Source organism: Stegostoma tigrinum, chromosome 26 (genome assembly GCF_030684315.1).
Source record: "Stegostoma tigrinum isolate sSteTig4 chromosome 26, sSteTig4.hap1, whole genome shotgun sequence".
In the NCBI taxonomy this organism is placed as follows: domain Eukaryota; kingdom Metazoa; phylum Chordata; class Chondrichthyes; order Orectolobiformes; family Stegostomatidae; genus Stegostoma; species Stegostoma tigrinum.
In genome coordinates this window covers 39837001-39853785 of record NC_081379.1, presented here as the reverse complement: position 1 = coordinate 39853785, position 16785 = coordinate 39837001, and the positions used below count along the sequence as shown (strand labels likewise).

Genomic DNA, 16785 nt, shown 5'->3' with positions numbered 1-16785 from the left:
AGTTTTTTTTATCACAGATAGTAGGAACTGCAGATGCTGGAGAATCTGAGATAACAAGGTGTAGAGCTGGATGAACACGGCAGGCCAAGCAGCATCAGAGGAGCAGGAAGCCTGACGTTTCGGGTCGAGTTTTTCTGAAGTAGGGTCTCGACCCGAAATGTTCATCCAGCTCTACACCTTGTTATCTCAGTGTTTTTTTTCACAGTTTGTTTCCCGTGGTGGTCAGTCACTGATCATATTGATACAGAGCTGCAGGTATTCCTTAGCAAAAGGAATAAACAAATCCTATATATGAGCCAGTTCAGAAAGGTCTTAATGTGCATAATAACGATAAAGCTTCAACTATGTTCCCAGCAATATCTTCTTTGGATATTTGCAGATGCTGGTGAAGTACCACACTGATCTTAACTCTTTAATTTCTCAGTAAACTGACTCTTTCCAGTTTTGCTCAACTAAAGACCTCTTTCCAGTTCTGAGGACTTAAATTCCATTTCACTTCAGTCTGCCTTCCAGGAGACTTCTACCAAAAGATTCCTAGATTTTTTTTTATAAGTTCCCCTATTACTAGGATGGAACTGTCCTTCTGAACTGAAACCTGATTATGCTGAACTCAAAACTCTAAGTGGCCCCTCATCATTTTTTCATATGTCATGAAACTCGGCATGGTAAACTCTTCAAAAATTAACTTCACAGATATCTCTGTAGGCACTTAACCTAAATTATACACAATTAAATATTGTATTTAATTACTGTTCCAAATTACTTTCTGAATTGAAAAATAGGGTACCTTCTCAGAACTGAAGCCACAAATCCATCTTAACTGTACTTTAACATCCAAATTCCCAAATGATAATAAATGTTGTGAACCTTGATAATAGCCAGTGAACTTGATGATAGAAAACTGCAGCATAGTTACTGGATTGGTAATCTAGAGACCTCAGCTAATGATAGAGACAGGAATTCAAATTGAATCACATTAACTGGGCACTTTAAGTTTGGTGACAATGGTCCTGAAATATCTGATTATTGCCAAAAATGGATGTGTGCTATCTCGCATTAACCAGGACACAATCGCAAGAATACCAAACGTCCAAGGTACTGCGTGAGTAGAAAGTGCTGATTGATTGGCAAGGGTTGCTACTGGTCAGGGCATTGCTGTGTGGAATGCGTTACAAAGTGGCTGCTCCCCTGAGCTGTTGTTGAGTTGAAAAGGACCATCCAGAGAAGATGAAGGAACGAATGAGTGGAGGTATTCAATATTCTGAAGATGTTTTCGTTTGGCTGATGGGAAACAAGCTGGTTCCACTGACAGGAGAGTCAATAACAAAAGGATAAAGATTTAATGTAATGTGCAAAAGAACCAGACAATGCAAGCACACAGGAGATAGCAGCATGAGTAGTCCATTCGGCCCTTTGAGCCTGCTTCTAATTAGAACAAGACTGCACCTCTGTTTCAACACAATACTCCCATACTACCCGGGTTTCTCGTGATATCTTTAATATGTAGAAATCTATCAATCTCTCTCTTGAATGGTCTCAATGATCGCCCTCCACAGTCCTTTGAGGAGCAAATCCCAAGGATTCACCTGCCTCCAAATGAAGAAATTCCTCCTCATCTCAGTCTTAAATGGTTTACCCCTTATTTTAAATCCCTGGAGACAAGCAGAACCCTTTTCTGATTCAACAAACTGATATAATCTGGAATGTACCATCTGACAGTGTTGTAGCTGTCTCTACAGTAGTTTCGGATAGGAGTTAGATGTGTACGTGAAAAGGGCAGTGGGGAAAGAGCAGTACTATTCAGGTAGTGTTTTGTTTTAAAAACACCATCAGAGCCACAATGGATCAAAATGGCCTCCTTCTGGCTTGTGTGATACCACAACCCTTTTCCCTATGTTTGTGGGAAAAGAATATCTGTTCGACTTCATTGATCATACACGCAAGTGAAGAGTGCTGATCATTTCGAATATGACTGATCTATGCTGCAATGATATATGCCAGTGGATGTTATCTATTGTCTAAGAATGGGGGGGGGAGCTCTGTCTCCATCTCCTGTTGTTCAGGGAGCCTTGTTTATATATCATTAGCTCACAGCAGTAGGAGTGACAGGATGATACATCAGTACTCCTGCATGCTCATACGTTTCATAGGCCTGGACCACACCTCATTGCAATGCCCAGGCCTTAAAAAGACTGACTCAAATCCCAGCAGACATAGATGGCAAATCACCCAGACACCAATATCTACCAAAACCTCGAAGCTGACTGAAGAGTAAAAACTGCTAAACATGGATCTTGGGGGAACTGAGGTGAGGGAGACAGAAGATTCCATTTTAAACGGAGAAGATTTACTAAGTGTGTTAGAAGGAGAGACCCGGAAAAGGCACACTGCACAACCAAGGGAGTGTTTTATTAGAAATTATTTCATAACAGAGTCACAATATGAAGTTAGATTTAGTCTATGTTTAAGATACTTACGACAATGAACGGGAAAAGCACGCCAACAATAGTAAGATTTATCCAGAGCAGGGAACCATTGATCATGTAGGCTGCAGGCCGTGCAGTTTGGTCAAAGATCTCCATTGGAATGACTCCAGTAACTCCGGCTAAGGGTAAAGAGGCAATCAACAAACATGGTAGTGAGCATTAATATGATATTCAACAGAGGACAAACAATCTTCACACGATATAGTCATGGTAACGGAGATACAGAGAGTGTATCGGTGTAGGGAGTGACACTGAACAACGTGGAAACATTCCAGTGAATTTCTACAGACCCCAATCCTGAGATGTCTTCTCCAACACTGATCTCTGCCAGAATCCACAGTTACTGGAAAGTCTCCTGCACAGCTTGGGACAGCTGAGTACCAATACTATTTCATGTATGACATAGAACAGCACAGTACAGTACAGGCCCTTCGGCCCATGATGTTGGGCCAAACTTTTACCCTAAACCTAAGTTCTATCTAACCTCCACCTCTACCTTATACCATCACCATTTGCCTGTCTAATAGCCACTTAAATGCCCCTAATGAGGCCGACTCCACTACCTTCTCCGGCAATGCATTCCACGCCCCTACCACTCTCTGAGTAAAGAACCTACCTCTGACGTCTCCCCTATATCTACCTCCACTCACTTTAAAACTATACCCCCTCATAATATCTACCTCCATTCACACTAAAACTATGCCCCCTCGTAATATCTACCTCCATCCTCGACGAACGTCTCTGGCAGTCTACTCTACCTATACCTCTATCAAGTCACCTCTCGTCCTTCATCATTCTAAAGAGAAAAGCCCTAGCATCTCAACCTGTCCTCATAAGACCTTCCCTTTATTCCAGGCAACATCCTGGTAAATCTCGTCTGTACCTTTTTCCAACATTTCCACATCTTTCCTGTAATGAGGTGACCAGAACTGGACACAATACTCCAGATGTGGTTGAACCAGGCTTTTGTATAGCTGCAGCATAACTTCACGGCTCTTGAACTCAATCCCTCTATTAATGAAAGCTAACACACTATACACCTTCTTAACAACTCTATCCATGCGCGTGGCAGCTTTCAGGGAACTGTGAACATGAACCCCAAGATCCCTCTGTTCCTCCACACTGCCAAGAATCTTTCTGTTAGCCCTGTATTCTGCTTTCAAGTTTGTCCTTCCAGAATGAATCGCCTCACACTTCTCAGGGTTAAACTCAATCTGCCATTTCTCAGCTCAGCTCTGCATCCTATCAATGTCCCTTTATAAACTAGAGCATCCCTCCGCACTATCCACAATGCGACCCACCTTCATATCGTCTGGGTACTCACTAATTCACCCTTCCACTCCTTCATTACAAAAATCACAAATAGAAGAGGACCCAGAACAGATCCTTGTGGTACACTAGTAACTGAGCACCACGTTGAATATTTTCCATCCACTACCACCCTTTGTCTTCTAAGGGTCAGCCAATTCTGAATCCAATCTGTCACATTTCCCCCTATCCCATGCCTCCTTACCTTCTGCATGAGCCTACCATGGGGAACCTTATCAAACACCTTACTTAAATCCATGTATCCCACATCTACTGCTCCCCCCTCATCCACGTGTTTGGTCACCTCTTCAAAGAATTAAGACATGCAACCAGCCTGAGCACCTACCTATAGATTGAGTGGGTGGGGGGATTGGTGGGGATGGGGTGGAATTGCTAGAACACACCCTTACCCATTCTGAAACAGCTCTGATTTGGGCCCTTGCAAATCCAGATTATTCCCGCTTAGATAGGAACAGCAGATGGATCAACAGTTTTCCACATTCACTCATGGGACCTGCATGTGACCTGATGGAATCTAGTACCTTCCCACAACAACCTTACCAACATCAGTTACAGATGGAAAGTCAGGCCCACGAATGCCCAGTTAATTTTGCTCCACCAGTCACCCTCATCATTTTTCACATGGAGGACCCATCCCTTAGCGATAAATACAGAAATCACAGAGGCGTAGCATTTCCTTAACAGGGTCCTCCTACTTCCTACTCAGGTTACAATGATCTCTGTACAACACCAGTGGAATTTTTAAAATTAATTCTAGGAAATGCGCTTCACTGGTTAAAACAGCATTCATTGCCTCTCCTTGAGAAGATGATGGCAGGTTTCCCCTCAAGCTGCTACAATCCACTTACATGTAGAGACATGCACATTGCACCCAAATCTTTGGCAACGTGTTTCTTCATATACTACCTCTGGATTACCGCACATTTGATGCATCCAGCCCCCGCCCGAGTCGATTTTTATCCTCTTCAATGTCATCCGCTCAGGTATGGAGAGAGACGTCGCACACAGTGTTATCATTGCTGAGTGCAGTGAGGGTAGAATCAAGATGAAACTCCCTACAGTTGGGTGAAACACTCAGGAGCAAGAGTTGGAAGGCTTGAAGGACAAAGGAGAAAAACGTGGAGGGGAGAAACGTAAGTGGAAGGCAACCTCAAAATGGGAAATGTGGGTCAGATGTCAAATAAAAATCAAACCATTCACAGTTGCTTCTGTTCACCCTTTCTACCAGGTGGCACAGCGGCTCAATGGTTAGCACCGGTTTCCTCACAGCACCAGAGAGGTGCTCCTCAGGTGGATTGGCCATGCTTAATTGTTCATAGTGTCCAGGGACATGTAGGCTAGGTGGGTTCACCATGGGAAATGCAGGGTTATAGGGTTAGGGAACGAGGATGGGTCTGTGTGGGATGCTCTTTGGAGGCTCAGTGTGGACTCGATGAGTCCTTCCATGCTGTGGGGATTCTGACAGCAATCTTTTAAAGTATGGTGGGCTCTTGTTAGTGAAAGAGTCAATGTTTTATCCAGTGAAGTGTCCAATGACATTCATGGTTTGCAAGATGGTTACCAGAGAAACCGTGGAAGACTGAATAGGCCAGAATTTAAAAAGAGCAGACCAATGGTGATCTGAGATCTTTGAAATGATGGGACGTTTTGATAGAGCAGACACGGAGAAGATATTTCCCCTTGCGGAGAGTCAATAAATAGAGGCCAGAAAATAAGAGACAGTTTGCAATAATTCTGGAAAGGAATTCAGATAAAACCGAGAGACTGGTTAGAATGTGAAACTTGGCATCATTCAGAGTGCTTGAGAAAAATAGCAAAGATTTATTTAAGGGAAGATAGATAAGGGAGAAGGGTGTGGACAGTTTTTGCTGATTGGACTGGATGTAGGAGTGTAGGAGGAGGCTGGTGTGGGACATAACCAGCTGCACAGATCATTTGGTTTAAATGGTCTGTCTGTGCAGTAAATGCTTTACAATGTAATCTTGAAATAAAAAAGTTCTGGAAATACTCAACAGGTTTGGCAGCATCTGTGGGGTGAGAAACACACAGTTTCAAATTGAATGTAGCTAGGGTTACCAGATTTTCAAAAGCACCACTTCCACCTCTACCATCCAGTTTGGGAATATGAATCCAACAGACAGTTAAAAGGGGATAGTAAAATTTATTTTTCCCCTTTAGCTCAATACCAAAAGATTAAATCATGCAGAGTGGGTCCTTTGAAGTTTGCAGCCTTCAGCAGTAAAATATCATGCTTGCCATCAATCCACAACCGTGTATCTCTGCTGACTATTCGCAGCGAACTTTTGTTAAACATGCAAAACCGCAACCATCTTTGGTTTACATTTCATTGCCTTTTGTGACGTTGAAATCTGAACTAATTCCTAATGGCTTTGTCACTTCATCCATTTCACTGTGGAGTTCAGACAGTGTGTCGCTAAACTCTGCAAACACCTTTTGTTAAGATTTGTTCATCAGCTGTAGGCTTCGCTAGCTGAATCAGTACTTATTATTGTCTATCTCCTGTTCTTGAACGAATGGCTTGCTATGCCATTTTAGAGGGTATTTAATTGTCAACCACCTTGCCATAGGTCTAACAGCATAGAGAAGTCAGAGCAGGTGAAACTGACAGATTTCTTTCCCTAAAAGGACATTTATGAGTCAGATGGGCTATTTTAGACAATGGTTGCACGGTCATCATTAGATAATCTTTTATTTCCAGATTTTTGCAGAATTCAAACATTGGATTCAAGCTCACATCCCTGGAACATTAGTCTGGAACTCTGGATTACCAGTTTACCACTATAAAACCGCAGGATGCTGGAAGAACACAGCAGGCCAGGCAGCATGTGGAGGAAAGGAGCTACCCCTCAGGTACTACCCCTCTTCAGGCTGCATACCTTCCACGGTGAAATGGATGAAATGACAGGGCTGTTAAGAGTTCCTTCAGATTTCAAAATGACAAAAGGCAATTCAATATTAACAGAGGAGGGTTGTGGTTTTGCATGTTTAACAAAAGCTTGCTGTGAATAGTCCTGAAGGCCAATACCTGAGACCTTTCCTCTAGATGCTGCCTGGCCTGCTGTGTTCTCCCAGCCTCCAGTCTGTCCACCTTGGATTCCAACATCTGCATTTTTTTTAGTCTTTAACTATAAAACCACTCTCCATTTCACATTTCAAACTTTTCTGTGCTCACAGTTGCTTTTGTATTCAATTACTTTTTATAAAATGGAGCTTCTTACACTTTGTGCTTCAACAACTTTTATCATCTTCAAAGATTTATGGCCTTCACTGCTGATCTAGTCTTCTAAAGTTTCACCATTTAGTTCAAGTGTCCTCTGCTGTAAACCTTATTTAGTCAACTGAGGTTCTAAAGAAGGGTCATTGGACCTGAAACGTTAACTCTACTTTATCTGCACAGATGCTGTCAGACCTTCTGAGTTCCTTCATTAATTTCTGTGTTTGTTAATAATCAGCCATTAGATCATGTTATCACACAAGCTGGAGAAGGTGAGACTTGAACCCAGGCCTCCTGACCCTGAGGAACATTGTATCACAAGAGCCCTCCTTGTACTCCTCTCTGAACTTTATTTGTCAGTTATCTACCCAAATTACCAACCTATATCCTCAAACCAATTCCACTCTTCATTGTGATTAATTACTCACATCGTTGGGCTAGTTACAAATTTTAATAAGGTGCCCCCATGTTTAATTTAAAGTCATTTATGTCAACTGAGAAGGGCGTTTACCTCAAAATTTATTCCTCGACAGCATCAATACAGTCTAAAAATAAATTGCAATCAGGGAGAATAGGTGATAGCACCTTCTCCATGATAATCCTCAAACAACAGCAAGGCTGTGTACTCAGGCCCCTACTGTATTCCTTACACACTCACAACTGTGTGGCCAAATTCCGCCCCAAATCCATTTGCAACTTTACTGACAACACCAACACTGTAGGTTGGATCTCAAACAGCGATGAGACAGAATACAGGAAAGAGATTGAGTGCCCAGCGGCATAGTGTAAAGACAACCATCTCGTCAGCAAAACAAGGAGCTGGTCATTGGCTTCAGGAGGGCACGCCCCTGTCTGTATCAATGGAGCTGAGGTGGAGATGGTCAAGACCGTCAAGTTTCTGGGAGTGACGATCGCCAACAGTCTGTCCCAGTCCACCCACATTGAAGTGATGGTCAAGAAAGCACAACAACACCTCTACGTCCTCAGGAGGCTAAGGAAATTCACAATGTCCACAAGGATGCTTATCAATTTATATATGTACCACAGAAAGCATCCTATCACGGCAACTGCTTGTCCCAAGATCGCAAGGAAGAAGCTTAAACACACGCATCAACAGGTTTGAGAACAGCTTCTCCCCGGCTGTTATTAGACTTTTGAACGGACTCTCTCTAATTTCAAATCTAATGTTGGTCTTGCTTTTGTGCACCTCCTGTGCAGCCGTAACTGCATGTGCCTAGGTCTGTCTAAATATCCTTATGTTCTGTACGTCCTTGTATGTTGCGATCTGTCTATACTGCATGCAAAACAAAACTTTTTACTGTACTTAGGCACATGTAGGGGTGACACAGTGGCTCAGTGGTTAGCACTGAGGCCTCACAGTGCCAGAAGCCCGGGTTCGATTCCACCTTTGAGTGACTGTCTGTGTGGAGTTTGCACATTCTCCCCAATTCTGCGTGAGTTTCCTCCGGGTGCTCTGGTTTCCTCCCACAGTCCAAAGATGTGAAGACTAGGTGGATTGGCCACACTAAATTTCCTGTAGTGCCCAGAGGTGTTTAGGTTAAGTGGGTTACAGGGGGATGGGTCTGGGTGTGAAGCTCAGGGTCGGTGTGGACTTGTTGGGCCAAAGGGCCTGCTTCCACATTGTAGGGATTCTATCATTCTGTGTGACAACAATGAATCAAATCAATTGAAATCAAGAAACTACAGAAGAGTCGTGAACACAGCCCAGTCCGTCACACAAACCAACCTTCCATCTGCTGATTCCATCAATATTTCCCACTGCCTCAGATAAGCAGCCAATATAATCAAAGACCCCTCCCACCCTGGTTATGTTGATATATAAGATGTTGATGATATAAAAGTTTGAACACACGTATGAACAGATTCAAGAACAGCTTCTTCCCTTCTGTTATCAGACTCTTGAATGGACCTCTCAAATGTTAATGTTGATCTCTCTCTCTGCACCTTCTCTGCGGCTGTGACGCTGTATTCTGCACACTGTTTTGCTACCCTGACACATTTTGTATGGTAGAATCTGCCTGTATAGCACACAAAACAGCACTAGTCACTGTATCTCAGTACATGATAACAGTAAATGAATCAAATAAAATCGGATTAAATCAAACATTTCCATCCAAGAAAATAGCTGTCCCTTTAAGTACCATTTAAAATTGATTGTAGGAAGTTGTTCATTCACCTTCTATAGATTTTAACAACTGAGAAAGTTAGAAAACAATTTCTTGGCAATATCCAGAAACTCCAAGTTAGTTTGAGCAAAATTTGTGTTTACATGTATTTTGCAAATATCAACCAAACAACACATTAACCATCTGGAACCAGCTGCTTCATGTCATACTACGTTGAATAATTTTTGCTGGAATATCATTGCTACTCCTTTGGTTTTGGTTATTTACTGGTCACCAGAAAGAAATCCCGCAGCATAAGCGAAAATAAAAAGGTTATATATCCAGTTCCTTTCCCTTTGATGGGGACATAGACATTTGCTGTGAAGAACTTCATAGATTCTTGCACACAATGTAATTTTACTGAATGAAAAATATTTTATAACTGATTTCTACCAATGAATTTGTCAGTAGAGCTTTTCTCATATGTAATGTGTAAACAGTAACATGCCATTAAGCAATGCTGTTGGCCTAGGCAATGGTTTTGAGTAAAATAGATATTGATTATCATTTTCATTTGATTGTCGCTGAGTTTATACCAGATTCCCACTCAGTGGATCTTCTTCCTAGACTATTATAGTGAAATGTTGACTGGTTAGCAAGGTGAGATCATGTGGAATCCAGGGAGAGCTAGCCATTTTAATATAAAATTGGTTTGAAGGTGGGAGACAGAGGGTGGTTGTGGAGGGTTATCTTTCAGACTGTGTCTAGCAGTGTGCCACAAGGATCAGGGCTAAGTCATGTTTTTTGACATGTATATAAATGATTTGGATTAGGAGGCATGGTTAGTAAGTTTACAGTTGACGCCAAAATTGGTGGCTGTAGTGGACAGTGAAAAAAGGTATTTCAGATTGCAAAAGAACCTTGATCAGATGGTATCAGAGATAATGGGAACTGCAGATGCTGGAGATTCCAAGATGATAAAATGTGAGGCTGGATGAACACAGCAGGCCAAGCAGCATCTCAGGAGCACAAAAGCTGACGTTTCGGGCCTAGACCCTTCATCAGAGAGGCACACTGCAATCCAGCCTGCCCCAGCTCAGAGCCTCCCTCTCCCAGACCTGCAAGGGACCCCTGCTGTTTTTTATCCTCCGCAGGATCCACAGACTGAACACCCAGTTCCACTCAGCTTTACTGGACACCAAAAATCCTAAGTACAACCAACTCACGGGCCCCTGCCACCCACAAGAGGATTCCTGCGCCTCCCAAATCCCGACTCTGTCCCTGCCCCTCCCCCACCATGCACCCGCCGCCATTGACCATGAGGACACGGCCGGAGACCCCACCGATGACGTCACATCGGCCTCCGCCGGCCACAGAACTTCCGGAACCGCTGCTGCAGTCACCACCTCCACGTCCAGGTACTACAGCCCACACACCACCCTCACCTCAGCTGCTGCCGCCCACCCCGATCCTCCCACCGCCGACGGAACCCCGCCCACGGCCGACGCCGACGGAACCCCGCCCACGGCCGACGCCGACGGAACCCCGCCCACGGCCGACGCCGACGGAACCCCGCCCACGGCCGACGCCGACGGAACCCCGCCCACGGCCGACGCCGACGGAACCCCGCCCACGGCCGACGCCGACGGAACCCCGCCCACGGCCGACGCCGACGGAACCCCGCCCACGGCCGACGCCGACGGAACCCCGCCCACGGCCGACGGAACCCCGCCCACGGCCGACGACATCATCGCTCCGCCCACAACCTCCACAGCCTGCAACCCCAGAGGAGACAGCCACACTGAGCCCTGCCGAATCTTCACCATCCCCCCAGACCTCCCACTGACTGAGGACGAACGGCCAGTCCTTAGCAAGGGGCTCACCTTTGTCCCCCTACAACCACACATCAACGAATACCAGTCACGGTCGGACATAGAGCAGTTTTTCCGCCGTCTTCGCCTGCATGCCTACTTCTTCAACCGGGAACCCAACCCTCCTTCCACTGACCCTCTCTGATGAAGGGTCTAGGCCCGAAACGTCAGCTTTTGTGCTCCTGAGATGCTGCTTGGCCTGCTGTGTTCATCCAGCCTCACATTTTATCATCTTGATCAGATGGTAAATGGGCCGACGAGTGTCTGGTGGAGTTTAATTTACATAAGTGTGAGGTGCTGTGTTTTGGAAAGGCAAACCAGGGCAGGACTTATACACTTAATGGTAAGATCCTTGCTGAACAAAGAGACCTCGGGGTGCAAGTTTATAGTTCCTTGAAAGTGGACTCATTGGTAGATAGGATAGTGAGGAAGGCATTTGGTTTGCTTGCCTTTATTGGTCAGTGCATTGAATATAGGCATTGAGTGGTCATGTTGTGACTGTACAGGGCATTGGTTAGGCCACTTTTAGAATACTGCATTCAATTCTGGCGTCCCTGCTATAGGAAAGATGTTATTAAGCTTGAAAGGGTTCAGAAAAGATTTAAAAGGACATAGTCAGCGTTGGAGGGTTTGAGCAATAGGAGAAGGCTGAAGAGGCTGGGGCTATTTTCATTGGAGCATCGGAGGCTGAGGGGTGATCTTATAGAGGTTTATAAAATCAAGAGGGGCACTGATAAGGATAAAAAGCCACGGTCTTTTTTTCCAGGGTGGGGGAGTCCAAAACTAGAGGGCATAGTTTTAAGGTGAGAGGGGAACTAAGGGACAACCTTTTCACACAGAGGGTGGTGCATGTATGGAATGAGCTGCCAGAGGAAGTGGTGGAGGCTGGTACAATTACAACATTTAAAACACTTCTGGATTGGTACATGCATGGGAAAGGTTTAGACGGATATGGGCCAAATGCTGGCAAATGGGACTGGATTAATTTAAGGCTTCTGGTTGGCGTGGACAAGTTGGACTGAAGCATCTGTTTCCATGTTGCATGATTCTATGACTCAGCGCTTTACAATAGGAGTTGTTGTCTCTTTACACAAGAGAGACATTCAGCGGTGATACAGCCCTGCCTGTGCTGGAAATTGCTGTCATTTCCTGCCTGGCTCTCACTGGCTCACCACCAGCTGCCAGTTCAGACATGTTGCTGGAAGGTGCTAATTAAGTTGGAGGCCATCACTCAAGGAAATCCTCAGTTAGCCAACTCATGCTGCCAGCGTATGTTTGTGTGTAAAGCACCTAGTGTCTGATGTAAAGCACACTAACTGCTCTTGTTGTCAGGGCATCTCATACGAGGTGGTTCTTGATAAGGAGCTGATCCTTTTGATATTATAAGAGTGATTCATAACAGGCCACCTACCTGGTCCAATTCCGAAGCTTAGAATAGAGGCAAAGATGCAGGCCATGCTCAAGTATGGCATCCAGCTGATCTTGTCCTGGGTCGACACATATAGAGAGTCAAATTAAAATATGTAGTGTTTAGCCCTTCCTCTCACTGTTTATTAGTTGCAATTAAGTGACAGTGTTAGCGAGGCTCAGTAAGTTACTTTTATCTGAGTGAGGAGGCTGTGTTTCGAGCACCACTTCAGGACGAGATTAGAAAGCTGCAGCTGGCACTGATGGCCTGCTGCTATCACTCTGATGGTCACAATCTAAGTGTGCATTGAACTAGGTCTTTAATTGCTGGCCAGGTAGCAAGTCTTGCATTCTGAATTATGGAAGCCATCCCAATGTAGGCCTTCTCCACTTTAAGGAAATCAAATGCAAATTAGACTATTGTTGAGGTAATCAGTAGCCTGATGTTCTTAAGTGAGGACTTCAATTGACTATGTAGGACCCTCAGTTGGCTGCAGGTCAACCATGCAGAGCAGTGGCCCCTGGTTGGAGGGGCAATGAGAAGGTGAGTGACAGGAGCGAATAAGCCTCCATGCTGGAGGAAGTGAGGTCAGAAGAAGCAAATCCAGAGGAAGCTGACCCAGAGCCAGCTATTCCAAACCCTGTGGCATCCCAGAGAGGAGTGTCAGAAATGCAGTCATGGTGATAATTCATTCACTAAACTAAAATAATAATAAAACATTCGTTCCCTAATCCCATGTTAATTCAGATGAGTCACACGCTCTGGAAAACACTAGAATATGCAATCCCAGGGTGAGTGTGCTTCATTCAGCCTCACAGCAAAGAATTAGGATAATGCTCTGCTTCCCCATGCCCCCACTGAAAGCCCCAACACCAACCTGATTTACACAATTTTTAAAAATTCCCTTACGCTCACTGCGACTGACTTCTTACTTTGAAGTGTGATGGGGAGGGTGGTTTGTGACTCACCTGGAGAGTCAGAGAGATGGTAAACAGTATTCCCGAACCAACCATCAAACTGTAACCTCCCATCAGCAGCATCCTGCGCCCAATCCGATCAATAAACAGGTTCTAATGAAAGAAAATCACTATTAGAATAGGTCAATACCCCTTTTCTTTGGCACAAACAAATGGTAACAAAGTGCACTGCAGATCTGTCTCTTACACCAGTTGGATAACAGCTGAGCATAGACTTCAGTGCACAATCTGTTCCAAACTTCACACAGCCTCATGATGCAATTGAGCTTTGGTTCTGAAACTTGATATGATTCATAATTTTGTTTGGGCCACCTGCTTAACATCAGGTCATGGCCAGTGTCAGTCTAGTTTTTTTTATTCATTCAATTAACGTATCCCTAATTGACCATGGGGCTGTTAAGAGTTGATCAAATTGTTATGGGTATGGAGTCTCATGTAGACCTGACCAGATAAGAATGGCAGTTTCCTTCCCTAAAGGCCATTTGTGAACCAGATAGGTTTTTCCCCAGACAATGGTTTCGAAGCTATCATTATTATTCCTAATTCCAGATTGTTATTGAATTCAGTTAAATTGATGTATCTTTCCCCTTGGTGGGATTCTGAACATGGGACCGCAGGTCATTACTGGAATCTCTAGACTGATTAGTCCAGTGACAAATCTGTTAGGCCTTCTCACCCCATTAATTAGAAGGAACGAGCATGGATTACAGAAGAGAATGTAATGCCAAATGAAGTTGATTACATTTTTGGATGAGGTAACTTTAAGGAGGACAGTGGAATGTCTCTGAGTAGCATGTAACTAAACTCTCAGCGGATAGTGGATAAAGTATATTGAAAGAGACTGTTAGCTATTGTGGAAGTTGGTAGTGTTGCATGAAAATTGCTGACCTGTTCAAGTAATTGGCTGAGCAGCTGGAGACAAAGAGAAAGGATAATGGGTATGGGATCTAATTGACAGGATGTAACTGATGCCTTCCTGCAGGGACCTGTGTTGGGTCTTCAATGTTTGGCTGTATTTATAAATGACTGAGATAAAGGAGTAGAAGGCTTCATTTTTATCAATAACTTAAAGATCGGTAGAATTGCAAGCAATCCATTGGAGCATAACATTACAAAGAAATATTATTTCAGTGAAAGTGCAAAACTGAGGCAAATACATTTCAATGCATACAAATACAATGTTGCATACCTTCAACTTAAAGTGGATAGAACAGGATACTTACTAAATGGTGAAAAGTTGGAAAAGTATGGAAATCCAAAAACATTTAGTTGTCCAGCTGCATCGGTCATATAAACATCATGGATGAGCATAAGATATAATCAAAAGGACTAATGGATGTCCTTTATTACATAGAATGATACAATTATTGTATATACAGGCATATACACTAAAGTATACACATACCATACAGTATACTATTTTATCATATTGATGAACTCTAGTTATGCTGTTTCCCACAACAGGAAAGGTTCCATCTGTATTCATTTTGTCCAAACACTTTGTGATTTTAAATACCTCTCTTACGTTACCCCTCAGCCATCTTTTCCACAACAATAAAGAGAGCCAGCAGCCCCTCACATTTTTAACGTCTTTGCTGTAGATCTTCACTGTACCCTCTCCCGTGATTCAATGTCATTATTATTTGTGATGTTACAACTACAGCAACATTTACATTGTTATTTGATTGGATGCAAGTTTAGGATAACTTCCCGATCTTTTAATTTTGCCCCATTAGCAATAAAGGTCTGGTGTCATGCTTTTCTTGTGACCCTGCTAACCTGTTGTGCAACTTTCCATGATTGGTGCTATTTGTACTCCAAAGACCTTTATTTCCTGCCTCACTTCATCCTGGACTTTCCCAAATAATAACTGACCTCACTGTTCTTCCGACCAAACTGTACTGTCTCGCAATTACCTGAGCTGAACTTCATTGGTCAAATGCATACCCTTTCTGCAATTTTATTTTCTAATCAACCCTTCAGTGATGTTATTACACCCCTCTGGAGAAGGTCGGACTTGAGCCCAGTCCTTCAGACTTAGAGGTAGGGACACTGCCACTGCGCTACAATGCCCTCGCATCTTACTGGATGTCACCACCTGGTAGGGTGGGATTTGAACCTATAACCTCAAAGGATATGGATTACTAGCCTACTGACATTATTACCATACCTCTATGAGTTTTGTTTATACCTGCAATTTTATCTATTGTTCTATTGAACTTGCCCGCACTAAAATCACCATGACTTTCTTTTCCATTTTGTCACTTGCTCCTTGATTCTGCATTTGCTGACCTCATTCATTTCTCTAGTATGAGGCACAGGGGTGAGAAGCCTATGTTGTCTGGTGGATCTTGGCTGTGGCATCTCAGAAATCCACCATCGCAAATCTATATCTCAACCTTTAGCGTACAGCATATGGGGAAAAGGTGTTTAGAAATATTTCAGCTAGTGACAGCAGAGCTGTGTTCAGAGAAATAACAAGCATAAACGAGGCAGAATCTGTGAGATCCCCCACCAATCACCGACTCTGTCACCCGCATGCTGGTTGTTCCTTAAGTTCTGTACATCTGCCTCTTTCTGAACCTCCAGGAACACACATCCTATGATTGGAGATACTGCAAGGAAGAAAGGGAGAGAAGACATGGCTGGATAAGCTGCAGAATTAACTTTGGCCCTTCCCCACTGTCACCACATAGGAGTCTGGGGGTTGCACCATCACCATTCATTTCAAACAGGTGCTGAGCAACATCTGACACATTTCAACATTTTCTGAAATGTTACTGAATAAGAGAGAAGGAAGCATGAGACACTCAGTTTCCAGGGATATGGGCCAAATGGGACTAGATTAACTTAGGATACCTGGTCAGCATGGACAAGTTGGACCGAAGGGCCTGTTTCCATGCTGTACATCTCTGTGATTCTATTACTAAGCGGTCATTTAATTCATTTGCCCTCAATCCTCCCTCTCTACACCTTTCCCCCTGTCACTGTAGATGGCCTACCCCTTTCCTCTGGAAATACTTCCACCCTTCAGTATCCAGCTATGACTGTTGGCTCATACACCATCTTCTTTCATATTCCTGCTCTTCCCTCTGATCCTACACCCATTCAGATGCCCATGGTCAGCCTTAAGCTCACACTTCTTTCGCTTTTTTTCTTTATCACCATTGTCTTTCTCTCTCCCCGGTGTACTTAATTGTGTTTCCCACCCTACATACCAGCTGTCACATTTTCCATGCTTCCCTTATCCCTGTCACCAGGATTCTTCCATCTTCATCCCAGTTCTCTCTCTCCATTGATCAAGATACTCCCGGTACCCCTGACAATCACGCCCTTTATGTTACATTCTCTAC

The 16785-nt window shown here is 43.8% G+C and overlaps 1 protein-coding gene across 2 annotated transcripts in view; it reads right to left on the bottom strand.

Moving 5' to 3' along the window:
* Nucleotides 1-16785, bottom strand: part of LOC125464225 (solute carrier family 2, facilitated glucose transporter member 11-like) — a 42117-nt gene that overhangs the window by 6611 nt on the left and 18721 nt on the right. For both annotated transcript variants that reach the window (XM_048556452.2, XM_059655115.1), the window contains exons 9-11: nucleotides 13424-13525; nucleotides 12459-12534; nucleotides 2478-2605 (exon numbers count right to left, since the gene is read on the bottom strand). In XM_048556452.2, the coding sequence (XP_048412409.2) occupies nucleotides 2478-2605; nucleotides 12459-12534; nucleotides 13424-13525 (306 nt within the window). The remainder of the gene's footprint in view (nucleotides 1-2477; nucleotides 2606-12458; nucleotides 12535-13423; nucleotides 13526-16785) is intronic.